General features: G+C 48.2%; 1 protein-coding gene across 5 annotated transcripts in view; it reads right to left on the reverse strand.

Moving 5' to 3' along the window:
* Mvb12b (multivesicular body subunit 12B) overlaps positions 1–17,048 on the reverse strand; it is a 154,370-nt gene that overhangs the window by 32,894 nt on the left and 104,428 nt on the right. Inside the window, exon 8 of one of the 5 annotated variants that reach the window (XM_076928546.1) lies at positions 1,821–5,007. The exons of the other annotated variants lie outside the window; for them this stretch is intronic. Coding sequence (XP_076784661.1) covers positions 4,970–5,007 — 38 coding nt within the window. The 3' untranslated portion in view covers positions 1,821–4,969. Of the gene's footprint in view, positions 1–1,820; positions 5,008–17,048 lie in introns of those variants that run through there. 5 annotated transcript variants of the gene reach the window in all.

Genomic DNA, 17,048 nt, shown 5'->3' on the forward strand with positions numbered 1-17,048 from the left:
CTGGACATTAGTCCATGTGACACCAGCATGTGTACCTGGGAGTGCGGTCCCCTGCTGTGCCCCATCTGGGCTGGCTGAGTGAGAACCACAAGGCCACCATGTGGAGTGAAGATCTACAATCCTGGCTCTGTGCTCCTCATACCAACCAAGTTGTCACGTCTGAAATAAGTGCGGATGGTCCCATGCATGACCATCTAGTCCAGCCATGATGGACATGAAGAACCAGAAGTAACTGTGGGCTAGCTCAAGCCCTAAGTCTTAGGAGGTAATAAGGCAGAGAATCTAACAGGGAGCTGCATCTTTGAGGGGAAATTCACAAAGATTTCCCAGACACTTTTGTATCTTTACATTGCTCTCGGAGCCTCTGCACCTGGGGCTGGTCATTCCCCTGAGATGCGGGGATTCAGGAGAATGTGTAACAAGAATATCCAAATGCTGGCTGTGACTCTCAGATCTCTGTACAAGGACAAAGCCCAGAAGCTTTCTGGACAGGGGGCTGGGGGGTGGGGAAGGTGGCGTCTCAATGCCCCTCTCACCTCAGCTCCACCAGTATGTGGAGCTCCATGACAGCTGTGTCCCAAGCTGCTCCTCCAACAGTGCCTGGCACATGACAGCTAAATAGGCAACAGTGAACAGAGAGGCTTGTCCACTGTGGGTGGTGCTCGTGAGTGGGGATAGTTGTCTGTGTCCTCTGTGAGTGGCAGGGTTGTCTGGATCACTGGCTGGCCAAGTGCTTATGTACAGACTTTTAACATGGCTGCTGCCTGAGGCCTTCCTGGCTCTCCCTGCCTGAAATCAGATGAGAGGGTATCTCTGAGCTTCGGCATTTTTCAAAGCCCCTGTGTAATTACAGTGTAGCCTGGCTTGAGAAGGCAATCCACCTGAAATATCCACCTGAAACGCCTCATCTCTCCTGAGCAACACCACAAAGAGTAAACACATATTGGTGTCAGGTCCTCACCTTCTACACAGAGGCATCTCAAAACTGGACAGCAAACAACAGGAACGGTAGCCTTGGGCTTGTAGTCTACTCTTGTTTTGGGGAATGAAGAGGCAGGCAGGGAGGGAGTCTCAGGTCCTCTGTCAGGACAGTGGAAGATATAGTTTATATTCACACAGCGCTGGGAATTTAGGGAAGCTCTCTGCTCACAAATGTGGGATAAGAGGCTTGTTATTTGGGGATGTATCCTGCCTATAGGGGGTGAGGTGCTTGTTATGGCCACAGAATTGCTCAGAGGCCTTAGTCCACTGGTGTCCTCTTGAATAAAGGATGAGGTAGGAACATGTCTCCAGGTAACATCGAAAAAGTCCTCACTGATAGCAGAGAGCTGGGCATGTTTGAGAAGAGTGGACTTCTACTCCAGGGATGGAGATACTAGGAGGGCCACGGTAGCTGTGGCTGTCTCCAGGGGTGACATCCTTCATGGCCACCAGAGTCTCCTTTCAAGTGCAGATCTCACTGTCCCAAGAGCTGCCAGGCCCTGGCCTACGGATCCCAGCTGTTTTATGTACTTTAGGCTTCCTGCTCTCCAGCACACAGACACCCCAACCTGCTCAGCACATCTGCCTGTTGAGTCATGTGCCCTTCTTGTCTCCTGTCTGTATACCCCTGAAACCAACAGAACAATGGCGGCCTGGGTAACCTCCTGCCCTCATGGCTCACCATGCTCACTCAGTAGCCTCCACTGTAAGCATCTGCCTGACATCCTGATTACCAGTCCTTTGAGCTATGGGGCTATAATCACAAGAGCATGATGGAAGGTACAGAAATCAATTCTGCTTCATAATAGGTTTTTTTTTTTTTAAGATTCTGTGACAAAGGGACAATCCTACAACCTTTATATGCACATCTGTGTGCATGTACACCCATGTGTGTAGAGGACAGAGGTCAATCTTAGGTGTCAGTCGACAGGTGCTCTGTGTTTTTTCTAAGCAGGATCTCTCATTGGCTAGGTCCACCCCATGTCACCTCCTGCCTCCACCTCCGTAGCGTGGGGTTACAAGCTCTCACCGCCACAGTTGGCTTTTACCATTTCTATGGGTTCTGGGCTTTGGACTCAGGCCCTCATGGCTGGAAGATAAGCACTTCACCATCTCCCCACACAAGCCAATGCCTTTTACTTTGATTCCATGACGAGTCTGTGAGCACTACACACTAGGAAGGTACAGAGTTCCAAATTTTACTTAAAATTGAAGAGACTACCTACAGGTCAATACAACAATAACAACAACAACAACAACAACAGATCCCAGAGGTGTCATCCTAACACCAAGATCTTCCTCTCCTCTAATAAGTGGAGTCAAGGCCTACCCATGGCCACACTGGATCCTGCTGCCCACTCCATGGCGTGGGCACGGAAGGCTGGAATACCTGAACACTAACCGTAGCCAGGATGGTGTGCCGGAGAAGGGGCACCTTGTCCACACGGGTGTGTCCTGATAGAAACAGTACAGAAAGCCACAGCCACCCTTCCCACATGGCACTTCAGCAGGTAAGCTCTCTGGGTTGCAGTGACAGGGGCTAAAAGAGCAGCCTGAGACTGAACCAGTGACAGAGGTGGCGCCCGCTGTGATATGCAAACATCATGGTGTGTGCTGCTGCTGTCTATCAAGTTGTCCAAGCCATGAGCTACCCAGGTTTAATATTAACCTTTAAAGGGCATAAAGGCAGTGCACATGCATGCATGAACACACACACACACACACACACACACCCTCTAAATATTGGCAGCTGTTTCACTCTGTAGATCTTCCAGGAAAAACAGATATGAGGACACTCCCATTTTCACTGTATCCGCCACACACGTTCCCTGTCACCCCACAGCAATGTCAAGGGACTGTGGTCATCTCCCCGACACCCGACACCCCCATCAAACACTTCAGCCAGTGGCTGAACCTCAGCCTTGAGGTTTAATAACAGTGTCTGCAGAATTGTTCTCATTTCTAGAGCTGATGAACTTTTCCAGGCAACACAGTTGAAATAATGAGCGCAGAGATGACAAGGGATTCTCATGCAAGGCTCTTTGAACTCTCCAGGATAATAAGCACTTGCTCCACTTTACAATGGGCATATAAAAGAGAAATCTAAATAATAATTGCTGTAATTATCTTGCAAAATATGCAGAGATTAATGGTGATTATGAAAATCTGTCTAATTGTTCTCTGAAGTCATCGCTGATCAAGTGGTATCCTGGAAGGCCGCTGCCAAGGAACTTTTGACACTGAACCGCAGGTGGGCACGGGAGTATGTCACTGTGCCTTTCTCCCCACAAAATCTTACCCTGTGTTTATAAAATCCGTTTCCATCACTCCCAACCCCCTGGCCCACATTTTAACTCTTCACACCAGTGCCCTGAAGAGGCTTCCAAGACATCCTTAATGGGCTGCTTGGTGTCATTGTGGTTCAAAGCCCCAAGTTCAACTTGTTATTTATTCAAATAATTAATTACTCTTGTACCCATCGAGCAGTTTGTCATGACACATTAATGACTTGATAGACTTCCATGAACTGGTGAACACAGAACAGCAGAGCGTTTTTATCGTCATTTAATTTTAAAACGATCCTGTGTGAAATTATCTCGTCGTGAGTGATGGGCACATAAAGAACCGACTCAGCAAAGCCCCTTTTGGATCATTGCTTTATTAATGGGTAACGTCAGGGGAATGAAAAATGCTAACATTGTCATATTCTGGTGCTTGGTGGAGATGGATGGCAGGGGAGTGGGTGAGGGCTCTGCTCGCTCACCGCCGAGAGTGGGCCTGCCCTGCCCTTCCTCATGCCACAGCCAGAACACCCACGTACCCACCCGGCTGTCCACTCGAACTGGGCATGCCTCTTTTTTTTTTTTTGATTGTACAGCTCTTGTGTGTGTGGTCTCTTTTTTCTTAAACTTGGGTTTTCCATGAGTGATGTAAAAGCAGTTTCACAAAAACATTCCGCTTTATTGCGTTGAACATTAAACGTTATTAATCCAATAGAAGAACGTTAAAGATATTGCTGTCACCTTTAAATGTGAAATAATATTAGGAGCTTAAAAATGCTGGGTTAGGAGAAAAGATGTTCTCAGTTGCTTTCAAGGCTTCAGATGTCCGTGCTGGGTTGAAGATAAAATCCCATGTCTACACAGCTCACAGCACAGCATCTACTTAAGAGAGATGCCCTGGTTAGCTCCTTTTGTCTCTCAGCCTAAAAACCCTCTTCCTTGTTTTAATTGAAAACTTGGGAGTTTTTACAGTGACTTCCCACAATGCCACCCAAAGCCAGAGGATACAGCTGGTGATCGCCTCAGAGGCAGCACTAGCCTGTGGAATTGCCAGGCTGTTCTGACAGCTGCAGGGCTGCCGCCGAGGGACCACAGCAAGGGAACAGGAGCCAGGTGCTACTTCGAGCCTGCTAGATGAAAGGAAATGCCTGGTTTGTCTCACAAGTTTCCTGTTTCAGCTTTGGCTTAGCCGGGAATAGCTCCACCACCTGCTGAGATGTCCCTTGTAGGAACCTGGGAACAAAAGGGCCTTCTTCCTTTCTGTCTGTCACACTAGTTGCTGGAGCTTAGATTCACCAAGAAGATGGTGGCAGAGGTGCTGCTGACCTCCTAGCCAGCTGTATAGGGGCTTCCTGTGTACTTGCTTTTAATCATCAAGAAAGTCCCGAGAGGTATGCACAAAGGTCTATTACCCGGATGATGCTTACACCCCTCCTATTAACTGCACTTGAGTAAAGAGCACAGAAGCAACACATGGAGGCTTGGACGGTAGACAGCAAACGTAGGTTAGCTAGGAGCAAGTGCTTGGGCATAGGGCACACACAAGAATGCTGGTAGAAACCAGGCTGTGAGAACCTGAAGGCACAAGCCAAGGCAGGTGCATGAGGTGAAGCCGGAGGCTGGGTAGGTGGTTTGTTTCATGGAACACCTTAATCCTTCAGACGGATACTGGGGCCAAGTGCCTGTGACATTCCCAGAGATGTCTGCTAAGGCAAAGCTGCTTCATGTGGTGGGTACATCTCATCTGTGGGAGAGCAGAGCAGAGTCACGGCTTGCAGGACTGCTGGGTGGAGTTGAATCAATTTACAGGCTGTGGATATATAACACAGTTACCTAGGGGACCTCCTTAGGGACCACTGAGAGAGGCAGGCATTCATTCCTAAGTCACATGAGACCACAGATGCTACAGGCTGGAGTCCTCAATTCAAAGTCCAAGGCAAGTATCTCAACCGCAGAAGGGGCAGCCTCTTGGTAATGCTAGTCCACACAGCAGTGAGTCTGGACTAAGCTGGGCTGCTGCAGGTTCCTCCAGAGAGCAGCCTCAAGGGACCTCAGCCCTTAGAGCAAGTGGTACTACTTAGTCAGAGGCTGCAGTCCAGATGACAGTGTTTGGTCCTGGGTACACATGAACTCAGCCATCCTTACTGTTTTAAAGATGGAGTCTTTACAGCTGGCCCTGGATCCCAGAAACATGGTTCTTTCTAAGTGTGTCAGAGGCATAGCCCCTTGCATGCTCACTAATCATGCAACCCTCAGCCGTGGACCTCAGACTTTGCAGAAGCCTCCAGGCATGCCTGCACCAGGGCTCCCAGCAGTAGCGGGTCCTAGAAGTGCCTCTGCACACACAGGCCCTCTGTTACCTGGTGAGGATGGGTCACTGCTGACAGTTGGTTAAACCGTGGCCTAACCAGGCACAGTGAGGAGATAAGATCGGCCAGGCTCTGAACACCCCTGATGAACACGAGGCAAGATGTTTACAGATACTGGTTCCCGAGTACAGTCAATACTAGGAGATTGCCCATCTTCTGTTGCACAGGCAGCCTCAGGGCTGTAGACCACTCGGGGACTAGGCCTCTGAAATACTCAGTATGAAAAGACCCCAGAAAGGACCCAGATCTGTACTTAGGCACTGTGGTTTTAATGCCAGGAGTTTCTGTGGCTTATTACTTTCCCCAGTAGGGGGAAACATTAATAAATGCAGACACCTTGTGAATGACTCTTCTGGAATCCAGACAGGGTTTTATTTTTGTTTTTTTTCCCCCTCCCTCTCTGTATAATTCAAATTGAGCTCTTCATAGTCTAGGGCTGAGGAACGTGACACATCCAACTGGGACTGGAGCTTTCGCTTCCTCTCTCTGGGCTTCTGTGGGAAATCACTTGCAGCCACTTGAAAACCTTCCCTGATGTTTTAAAAGAGGCTCTTTGGTCAGAACAAAGTGAAAGAACACATTTTTGTACAGCCTCCTGGCTTAGAAGGTTCCACGCAGGTGACACCTCATCAAGAGAGCCCTCAGAAGCCGAGGAGGACTGCCTGTTTAGTGGGAGACCAGCAAGACCCCAGGGGAAAACATAGAAGCCCCAGTGAGAAGTGGGGCTATGTTCCAAAATACTTTCTTAAAAGCCCCAGGGAAAGCAGAACGTGGTGTCAATCAAGGAGGAGGAGAAGCCCTGCAGGAGCCAGGACTGGAGCAGAGAGAGAGGTGATGGGGATTTCCCAGACACTGCACACACCTGGCACCTCTGGATACTCTGAGGAATTCAGATCCAGCAAGATTCAGCTGGTCCTATCGTCTACCCTGGGCTCCAGTGAGAGCAACCTTCCCTGACCCAGCTTCACCACAAGAACATCTGCCATAGATGGGAGAGGTTGATGGAGTTGCCTTGTGTACCCAGAAGGTAGGAAGAGAACCAGGTGCAGAATGTAGGTCTCTTGATGGCTACATAACCATTTATTGGGCCAGTGGAAAAACTGTCTCAGCTTAGGCTTGGCAGGGACTCCGGAGTGTAATATCAAGGCTCTGGCTTGGAGAGGGAGCCAGGCTTGGGGCTCAGGGATATGGGACAACAGCCATTCACTTTCTGTTCCATCTTTCTTATGAACTGTCCCCAAACTGTCTCTTGACAGACACATGGAAAGCAGCAGGTTTTTCTTGTCTTGACTGTGTGAGTGTGGGCTAGCCTGTGATAGCTCTCAGCTTGATTCTATGAAGGCTGTTGGACAAGCACCAGGCTGTGGTCTCACTCTGTGTCCAGAGCTGAGGAAAGCACAGGTGGCCAGGAGACAGGGACCACTCTACCCGCACACAGTTCCTCTGGGAAAAGAGACATGGAAAAGGTGCTTCCATGGTTGCTTGAGGTCTTAATTGTATGAGCAGGACACAATGTAGGAAAGACGGGACAGGATGCTGTGTCTTTACATTAGACACATGGCTGTTTGGATCTGAGACGCTAAAAGCCACAGTAGAACATTCTGCTGATGGCAATCCAGAAGGTGAGGAAATGAATGAATTAGTCATTCTACAAAGGTGCACTGGGATTCTAAACAAATGAGTGAGCCTTTCTGACATTCTGCCCCAGAAACCCAGGTAGAAGCCTATAGGGAGCTGGAGACATAAGACACTTCAGAGGCTCAATGGCCAGCTATCCTAGGGTACTCAGTGGGAAAGTAACAAAGAGACCCTGTTTCAAAATAAGGGGAGGACCAATACTTGGGAGGACCAATACTTGTGGTTGCCCTCTGACCTCCACACATGCCATAGCATGTACATGCCTGCATCCACAAATGACTGTGTGCACATGTACATGTGTGTATATACATAAGCACACACACACAGGGAAAGACACACAGGGAGGGGGATAGGGATGGGGAGGGGGAGAGGGAGAGGGAGAGGGAGAGGGAGAGGGAGAGGGAGAGGGAGAGGGAGAGGGAGGGAGAGGAGAGGGAGGAGAGAGAGAGAGAGAGAGAGAGAGAGAGAGAGAGAGAGAGAGAGAGAGAGAGAATATATGGTCCTGATGAGGTGAGGGGGTCTCCAGGGACTTGGGTGGATGGGGTGATGAATGGGCTCTGAGGGGAGACTGGACTGCTGTCTGGAGTACACTGGGCCCCTTGTAAGGAATGGGCTTGTTGACAGGCAAAGGAGAAAGGAGGCAAATGTGGCATCCACAGGCTTTGACTGGAAATGCTGGTCCCTCCCTTGAGGGAAACTTCTGTGAGGGACAGATCTGCAGTATGAGGATGCCACAGAGGACACCACAGAGGACACTCTCAGAGGTGGTGCAGGCCATGGCTGAGTCATCCTTGGAGGTGACTGGTTGTGGCCCCATGGGCCTGTGCCTTATGCTTCCAAGTTCATGATGGCTACAGTGTGACTATTTCTTTCCCACCTGGCTCACAGCAGTCCTGTCCACCCAGTCGAGCCTGCACTTTGAACACTCTAGACAGGAAGCAGGCGTGGGGGTGGGGGTAGGTAGGTGGGGCTGAGTTAGTAAAAGCCTCAGCCAAGTATCCTGTCAGCTTGTTAAAAAAAAAGTCAATTCATTTTTATGTAAAGAAATCTCACCATTAAAATTATTAACAATGATGTCACCTCTTGGGGAATTCATTTCAGCAAAAATGTATTTAAATAACTTGATAAATGACGTCATCTTTTACTTACTGAATCATTCATTCTCAAGTTCACTGATGTCTGTCTTGTTCCTGCATTGCTGAGTTTTGTGAGAGACATGTGGACTTGCAGAGGTTTTTTTTTTTTTTTTTTTTTTTTTTTTTTTTTTTTTAATATGGCCATCTGGGGACATTTTAGACATACCCTACAAAATACTTGTTTGAGATGACCTTTTGCACTTTGTAGTCAACTACAAGCAGTATTTGGGATTTAGGATGCTGTGTGGGGATTGAAATGAGGCCCATACCCCACCACAAACTTTCCTTTACGCTTGCGCTGGGGTGATGGTGGGTTCTGAGTCATCTGACAAGGGTATTGGGAACTGAACCCGCAGGCCCTGTAAGATCAGCATTCATAACTGCTGAGCCATCTCTCCCGCCCCGTCCTCACTCCTAAGGGACTTCTCCTCTGGTCAAGACTAGAAACCTTTCTGTTTTCTGGGCCACTGTGGTAGCCACTCTTGAGACAGATTCCCTGGGATGGCAAAAGAACTGCAAACAGTGTCAAGACAGGTACAGGTCCTTCCAGGAAAAAAAAAAAGGCCCACTTGCTGTATTAATTCCTAGCTGAATGAAAATTAGCACCTGAAGGCAAGCGGTGGTGAAGACCCACCACAGGAGTGGGTGCCTGGCACAGCCTGAGCGTAGGGCTGGCATTTGCTTCACAAGAGGCTGCCTCCAGGCAAACTTTGCCCTCATATGTGTGTAAAACCTTTGGAATTCCACTGAAAAAAGTTTATTTCCAGAGTGATCTTTGAAGTTTGAAAATGAAAGCAGAAAGGCTGTTTCTCAGTCTGGAAAGCCAGGCCAAAGGTCTGTAATACACAGGGGCTCTGGGGTGTGGGGTCTCTCATCCCTGTCCCTGCTAGGTCCTCCTGATTGCTTTATGCACCCCCTTTCCCTCTCCCTCCCTGCTCTGTCCTCTCAGGGCTTGAGAGCCTTCCTGGGCCAGGAAGGAAAGTTGGACAGTGTGGGGACAATGCACACAATAGGACTACAGGCATGTAGCATGTGTTCTTATGCATGTGTGTTGTGTGCATGTGAGGGAGGTGGTTCTGAGATTAGCCTGGCAAGTGAGCACAGGTCAAGCATGTGGTCAGTACCTACCCCTCAGGGTAGACGGCAGGGGCTTGGCCACACCGACTCCGCCACAGTCCAAGTGGGCAGGCAGGGGATCATCTGCGAAATTTCTAATTTCAGAAGTAAAAATGGAACTCCAAACTTTAGTTAGGCCTGGGAGGTAGGGGCAGGAGGATTTCTGTGAGTTCTAGGGCAACTTGGTCTACATAGTGGGTTCCAGGCCTGACCCACCCCCCCACAACCAACCAAACCACACCACAGCACACCACACCAAACCCAAACTCCAAACTTTAGAACAGGTGCAGGACAGTGGCGACCAGCACTTCCAAGCTCCTGGGATCGCTTTCTGCCGTGCCGGTCCCTGGTTCAATACTACCCTCTGAAGCCTCTTGGGCCATATCCATTCTTTCAGCAGGACTGCCTCAGGTGATGAGTACACGGCAGCCCAGGTGCTCATGGGAGATGGCTTTTTCTGTGGGTAACATGGCAGAGGTAGGAACCAATGCTCAACAAAGCATCCTCAACTGGACAGAGGGGAGCGTCTGTCTCCTCCTTGTGAATGTCATGGTCAACAGCACTTCAGTGTGTCACCTACCTGGTCAGGATGACATGGCTTGGGTGCCATTTCTCTTCTATTTAATAGGGATGACCTGAAACTTCTGGAACTCAGCCCACTGTTCTGACTGCACTCTAAGGCTCTAAGCAGGCCACCTGTCCCCAAGAAGGGCTTAGGTGCAGAATGGCTGAAAGCATGGAAGCTTTCACAGGTCTCTTATTTCTCTCAGCAGTTAGCAACTATCCTTGAACTTCTCTCCAGAGACTCCACATTCAGCCCCACCACCCCAAACCCTCAGATTACCCTAATCCACTTGTCAGTGAGATCAAAGATGGCTGTTCTAGGCTGTGGGACACTTAGCTTAGCTGGGAGCAGAGGCTGGGCACCTGCCTTCTTCTTTTCATGTCTGGGATACTGACTGGGACAACTCACTGATCTCCAGGCCCTATGGCCCAGGCTTTGACCACAGAACTTCTACTGGAAACAGCTCTGTGCTCCTAGGCTAGTCTGGGTTGCCATAACCCTGCTGTGCCTGGAGCCCAAAACTCCAGTCCTAGTTCATGCTAAAGCAGGGACAGGGTCCTCAGGGCAGTGTTGTGTGTATTTGCTTTTATGTCCCAGAATCCAGAAGTAGCCATGGATTCAGTAAAGGGGCCGAACATCTGCATCAAACGCAGCAACTATACCTTATTATTATTATTTTCCATTATTTAATGGGAAAAGCATGTGTGTGCCTACACACACATGCCTGCCTGCATGTGTCCGCGTATGTGCACACCTGCAGCCTTAGGGTATGCACCTGTCTCCATGTGTGCACTTTGTCACTTCTACATTTTCCCTTTTCCTGTATATAGGAGAGAGGGAAGGGGCACAGGCTTGCCATTGTCTCTTCGGACTTGTGAACAGGCTCTAACATCCTGATCTTCCCCTCCCCTGGGTCCTACCTTGCTCTCCACTCCTCTACGGGGGCATGTCCATCCAAGGTAGCCCAGGCACACAGGGAAGGGGCCTGGTTCCTGATTCCCTTTTTTCATTGAGGAAAAACCTGGTACCAGCAGAGTCCCAGCTCAGGGAAGACAGAAAGTGTTTCACCACAGGGCTTGTCACCTAAACAGGGGCATGCAGGGTAGAGGCTGGTTCTCTGCCTCCCTGTGGGGCTCAGCAGCACAGATGGCCTTCACCTGAGGACAGCCCTGGAGCTTGAGTGCTATTCGCTCCATCTTCCTCTGTGACTTCAGGCTTCAGTGAGGGGCAGGAGCTCGGTGAGTAAACTACACATCAGACAGTGGAGCGTAGTTAGGAGACACTGGGCTAGCATGGGAAGCTGTGTGACCATGTGGAAGTTACCCAGACCCTGAGCCTTAGCTCGCACACCACAGACTGGGATTAATGAGGCCCTGCCTCTTAGCACTGCTGTGTGATGGCATTGGGGACAGGCTAGCACTCTAAACACCCGTACATGTAGCTGTATTGTTAATGTTCATTTCCAGAACAGGAAAGCATGGTCAGTGCCTGCTCCATCTCTTGTAAAGCAGAGTCCTGTAAACAACTCTCACACAGAGAGGGCAGTGTTGGCTGCGGGCTGCTCCCCATGGGAGGCAGCAGAGTTAACCAGCTCCAGCAGGGACAGAAGCACCTGTCACTGTTCCACGCTGTTGTCCAGAGGGTTACATGAACATGACAGTAGAGTTCTCTGAACACTCAGGTGCTGGGCACACAAAGGATGCAGGAGTCGGGTACATGCAACACACTAGCAGCAGAAAGAAAGGCATTCTTGAGGAGGCACAATGAGTGGAGGACATCTTCTTAATTTGCTGTGTGACCTTGGAGAAGTCACCGACCTCTCTGAATCTCAGTTCCCTATTTGTGAGATGGGGATGACAGGAGGGATAAGGGATAAGCCACCCATGAAGGTGGCTTAGTTCTGTAAACAGGCACAAGTCATTTGCTTCTCTATTGAAAGGCCAACCAGGATGACAAAAACCAGCTTCATGACACTCAGTTACCCATGAGCACAGAGACTCTAAGTACTTACTGGGCCTAGGAGAGACCTGTCCAGGTTGAGAAACACAGGGGCTGCTGGCAGGAGAAGGAGCAAGTGGCTATATTAGCCTAGATTGTCCTTCTGAGACACGGAGCGGCACCTCACTGTCATGCTAACAACAGGAAGCCAGGCCTGTGGGTAGACCCAGAGGAAGTACTAAGGGACAAGGGCCTGGTTGCTCTGTAGATATCTGGGCTGTGTGCCTGTGGCCAGTGAGACTACTCACTGATTTGCCTGGGGCAGTCTTGAGTGCACCCAAACCCCAGAGCCATGTATCTATTGGGGATGGTTCATGTGGGCTAGGCTGGGTCCAGGGGTGCCTCAGTCACTGTGATGTGAACAGAAGCCTGTGTGTCACCAGAGAGTGAGGAACTACAAGGAAGCATGGCCAAGGACTGATGTCCTGGGAGACATGAAGGAGCTGTGTCGTACAGGAACTTCAGGGACTGAGCTGTCTAGCGATGCACAGGGATGGACACACAGCAGCACTGTCCTGCTGGTGCTTGGGAAGGAAGGGACAGCTGTGGCAGGCCTGACGAGAATGGCTTCCTAGGGATTGTGTCCTGTCCAGGAAGACTACCTAGACTAGAGGCCTACAGGACGAGGGCAGGGGCCTGGAAGGGTTTGGAGCAGAGGAAGAGGATCCCATGATCCTCTAGGCCCTTGCACAGCTTCCTTAGCCAAGACCGTCACAGATCCCAAGGCCACCAATGCCACCTGCACCCCAAGGGGCACTTCTATCTGCGCAGAGAAAAGCCGCAGAGGGTCTGATACAGGCACAAACCTCACAGCCTGATCAATCTTCACGGTGCTGCCCAGTAGACTAACATCTAGAAGCATGGTGGTATACGCCTGTTATCCTTGGCACTTGAGGATAGCCTGGGCTACTCAGTAAGACCCTGGTTCCCATCTATTCCTCTGCAAATAGCTCGACAAAATACACATGAGAAAACTGACCTTAAGGAAAAAAATAGCATAAAAAAATAATTGTGAAAGAAATTGAAATTGTGTCCCTCCCCTCAAAATCCTCTAGCTGGGACCCACGTGTTTCCAAGACCAGTTAACACTTAGAGGGAAATTTTCTTCATTCCCAGCCCCTACGGAACAGATATTACAATATTTAAGAAATATTCTCATATTTGAAAGAAACATCTCTGACCACTCAGTCATGTCATTCAAAATGGTATTTTGATAAGCATCGAGCCTGAATCATTTCCATAAATGCTAGAATCATAACACAGACAACAGCAGCCCAGTGCTAATGTACATTTGAAGAACATCACACCCACTAAAGCAAGATTTACTTCAGAATACAACAGATCTAAATGCAGAATCATCAAAACAAAGTGATTCATCTCAATAAGCCAAATGAGAAAAAAAACCCTCAATATTGTTTGAGTAGATTCTGACTTTTTAAAATATGAAATTTAAATTAGTGCCTGAATTTAAAAAGGAACCACTGTGTGTGTGTGCATAGGTGTACATGTGTGTATAGTGTGCGTGGTGTGTGCTATGTACTATGTATTATGTAGTATGTGGTATGTGTGTATAGTGTGTGTATATGAAACCACCAGTTAAACCTAACAGGCAAAGCAATCAAAGCGAAGACCTAGAAAGAGGCTATGACCACGGGCACTCCCTCTTCCAGAAGGATCATGCTTCTTTAAAGGTGATCGTCCTTTCAGAAGTTTAAATTCAACTGTTTTCAAACAAATGTAGATAGAGAGTATTTTACTTAGAACTTCAAGTAACTTTACATTAAAAAAAAAAAAAAAAAAAAAAAAGACCTAGAACTGCTAAGACCATTTTGAAAAACAGCAAGACAGGAAATCAAGGACATGCTTCTGGGCTGCTCAGTGGTTAAGGGCACTTTCCTGCTTTTGCAAGGGACCCACATCAGGCAGTTGACACCAGCGCTAACTTCCGCTTCTGCGCCAATGGATCTGGCGCCCTCTTCTGACTGCTGAGGGTACTGCACTCATTTGCATACACCCCTCCACACAGACACATAAACATACAGTTTTTAAAATCTTCAAAACAAATGTACATGTTTGTAACAAATAAAAGTGTGATCGCCATTAGGCTATCTATCCAAAACAACAGGACAGGGAGGGAGCCCCAGAACATACCATGTAAGCTGTGACAGTCATTTAGGACTGCTTTTCAGATGCACTGGCGGAAACAGAGATGCAGTGTTGTAATGAGGCTAGTGAGCAATGCATTTTCATCCCTATCATGCAACAAAAATTATAGGTGAATTTTAGGCTTCAGTGTGAAAAAAAGTAATGACAGTGCCAGGATTTACCAAGAGACAAGGAAGGTTTTCCTACACATAGCAGCAAAGACACAAGACAGAAAAGAACACCCAAACCAAAGAGCAATATGCAAACTGAAGAATCAGTAATTACTGGTTCACAAGGAGCCCACCTCAGGAATCTCAGGCAGGCAGGGAATTGGGAGTAGGGGGTGGGGAGGGACCACACTAGTTACCCAGGAAACACACTCTAACAAGAAGCCACAATGCTGTCTCTCAGACAGACATGGCTTTTAGATACTAACAACCAGTTGTGAGGCCTTGAGGTGGGGGCCCCAAACAGACCCCCTTTTGTGTATCTGTCAGCAATGTAACTAATTCAGCCACTACGCTGGGTGGCTTATCATTATACACACAAACGGTTAAAACCATGTGACCTACATATTCTCCTAAAAGAATAGCCAAAGTGCAGGTGCTGACTCCCCACGGGCATACAGACCCAGGTTAAGTCCTAGTGCCCACTAGGTGACGGCTTTGGGAAGTCGCCACAACAGCTCCCTTCATGCAGCTATGATTTACATGACACCTTTATGCTTGTTTACATTTTTCCTGACTGCAAATGGTGTCGTGCACCATCTGTGAATGCCTGGGTGCGGGAGTTCTGAGAACGCACAACTTCTTATAATAGGTGTGTATGTTTTGTGGTAGTCAACAATCAAACAGACGATTATCTGCATATATTTTATGGATTCATGACACACTTGATTTTTTCTTAACTTTCTATAGTTTTAAGGGCTTCCAGTGTCATCTGCAGAGGTTTCTCAAATCCTCACAAATCTCACAGAAATAATTTGCATATAGGTGGGCTGGCAAAGCTTGAAGCCCAAACCAGTGATGTCCACAGATTCCTCTCACAGGCGAGGACCAACTCTGTGACAAAGAGTAAGATGTATGATGTCATCACAAGCAGACACTTAACCACAGGAAGGCTCAAACTGTCCACACATGCAATATAGGAGACGCCACAAGGCCAGGTCAGGTCAGGTGACACACATGGTGGGCATGACATGAAGCAGATATGAGATCACCAGTAACTGTCCACCAGGGAGGGGAGTGGCCAGAAGTGGATGCAAGTGAGCTTTTGGGGGTGATGGATATATTCTATATCTTGCTTCTGGGAGTGGGTTGTCAAATAGCTCTACATTCTTCAAGATCTACTGAGCATAAAAGTAATGAATTGTATCATATGTGACACTGTACTCTAATAAATCAAATTTAAAAATATCCAGAATGGACAATAACCTTTGCATACATATGTCCAGGCTCCCCTCAAAAAAGAGGTCAAGAAAGGACAGTCTCTAAAACATTGTTCTTATGAGCAAGAGATTATGAGTGACATTTATTTTCTTCCCACACTTTCATGTATGTTTTTCAATTTTTGTTTTTAATAGTGAACATTTAGTATGGACTTTTGTAATTCAGAAAGGAAATGGTTTGCATCTGGTTTTGATTTAACAAAGAGAAAAAATGAACAAAAATCTATCAATGAACCATGTCTCTGGCAAAAGGCCTTGTATTTTGTTCTTTGTTTTCTTTTTAAAAAAAGAACAAATTGTGTTCTTTTTATGTGTATTTATATTTCTGTGTGTTGGTGTGTGGTTATGTGTATCTGAGCACAGTTACCCAGGGAGGCCAGAGGCATTGGGTCCCCTGAAGCCAAAGTTATAGGCAGCTGTAAGGTGCTGGGAACTGAACCTGGTCCTCCATAAGAGCAGTGTACACTCTTAACAGCTGAGCCTTCTCTCCAGGCTCCACTTGCATTCACTTCTTACAGGACTGAAGGCCAAGCTCATGACCAGCAAACACATCAGTTCCATCAGGGCTGGGGGAGCCCATCAGCCATCTGAGTTCAGCACCTACAATGTCTCTGCTCTCAACAGGGGCTCTGAACACTGAGGGTAAGGACAGCTATCAGGAGGGCTGCCTGGTCCAAAAGCTTCATCTGCAGCTAGGAAAACAAATCCTGGAGAAACAAGGCTACCTTCTAAAGTTTGGAAGGTGAAGAAGACCCGAAGGACTCAAATTTGGTTAAAGTGAGCCTCTAACCTGTGAACAGTGGAACACAGGCCCAGATGCTCCAGCTCTACCTACCTACCCATCCTGGAGGTCTGGCACACTCTCAGGTGTTGAAGGTGCTATTTGGAAGAAGTGGGTCACTCCCAGTTCCCTTCCCATCTTCCTCTTTGCTTCCTGGCTACCTCAGGTAGAAGCTGTCAGCGCCATGATGCTCTCCCTCACTCTGGGCTACAGCAGTAGAACTTGCTAACTCCAGAGCCCAGTAAATCCTTCCAGCTTTAAAGCTGTTTCTCTCAGACACTTGTCACAGTGACAGAGAAGCTAACATCAGAACCCAGCTCCTGATGTGCTGAAGATAAAAGTGGACAGCGGAAAGCTCTGTAGACACAGTCAGTCAATGCTTTCCAGACCAGGGACCACTGCTTGGATTCATGGTTTCCCCCAGTTCAATGACTGACTTTGTATTCTTACATATGAAACTCACTTTTAAAATTCACTTTTTAACACTAGTGGGTGGCTCTAGCACCCCAAGTGCAGCGTTCCCTCTTCCCTTACAAGTAGGACTGTCCCCATCCATTGTCATGGCAGGATGGAGCCTCCTGCCCCACAGA

Source organism: Arvicanthis niloticus, chromosome 2 (assembly GCF_011762505.2).
Source record: "Arvicanthis niloticus isolate mArvNil1 chromosome 2, mArvNil1.pat.X, whole genome shotgun sequence".
NCBI lineage: Eukaryota > Metazoa > Chordata > Mammalia > Rodentia > Muridae > Arvicanthis > Arvicanthis niloticus.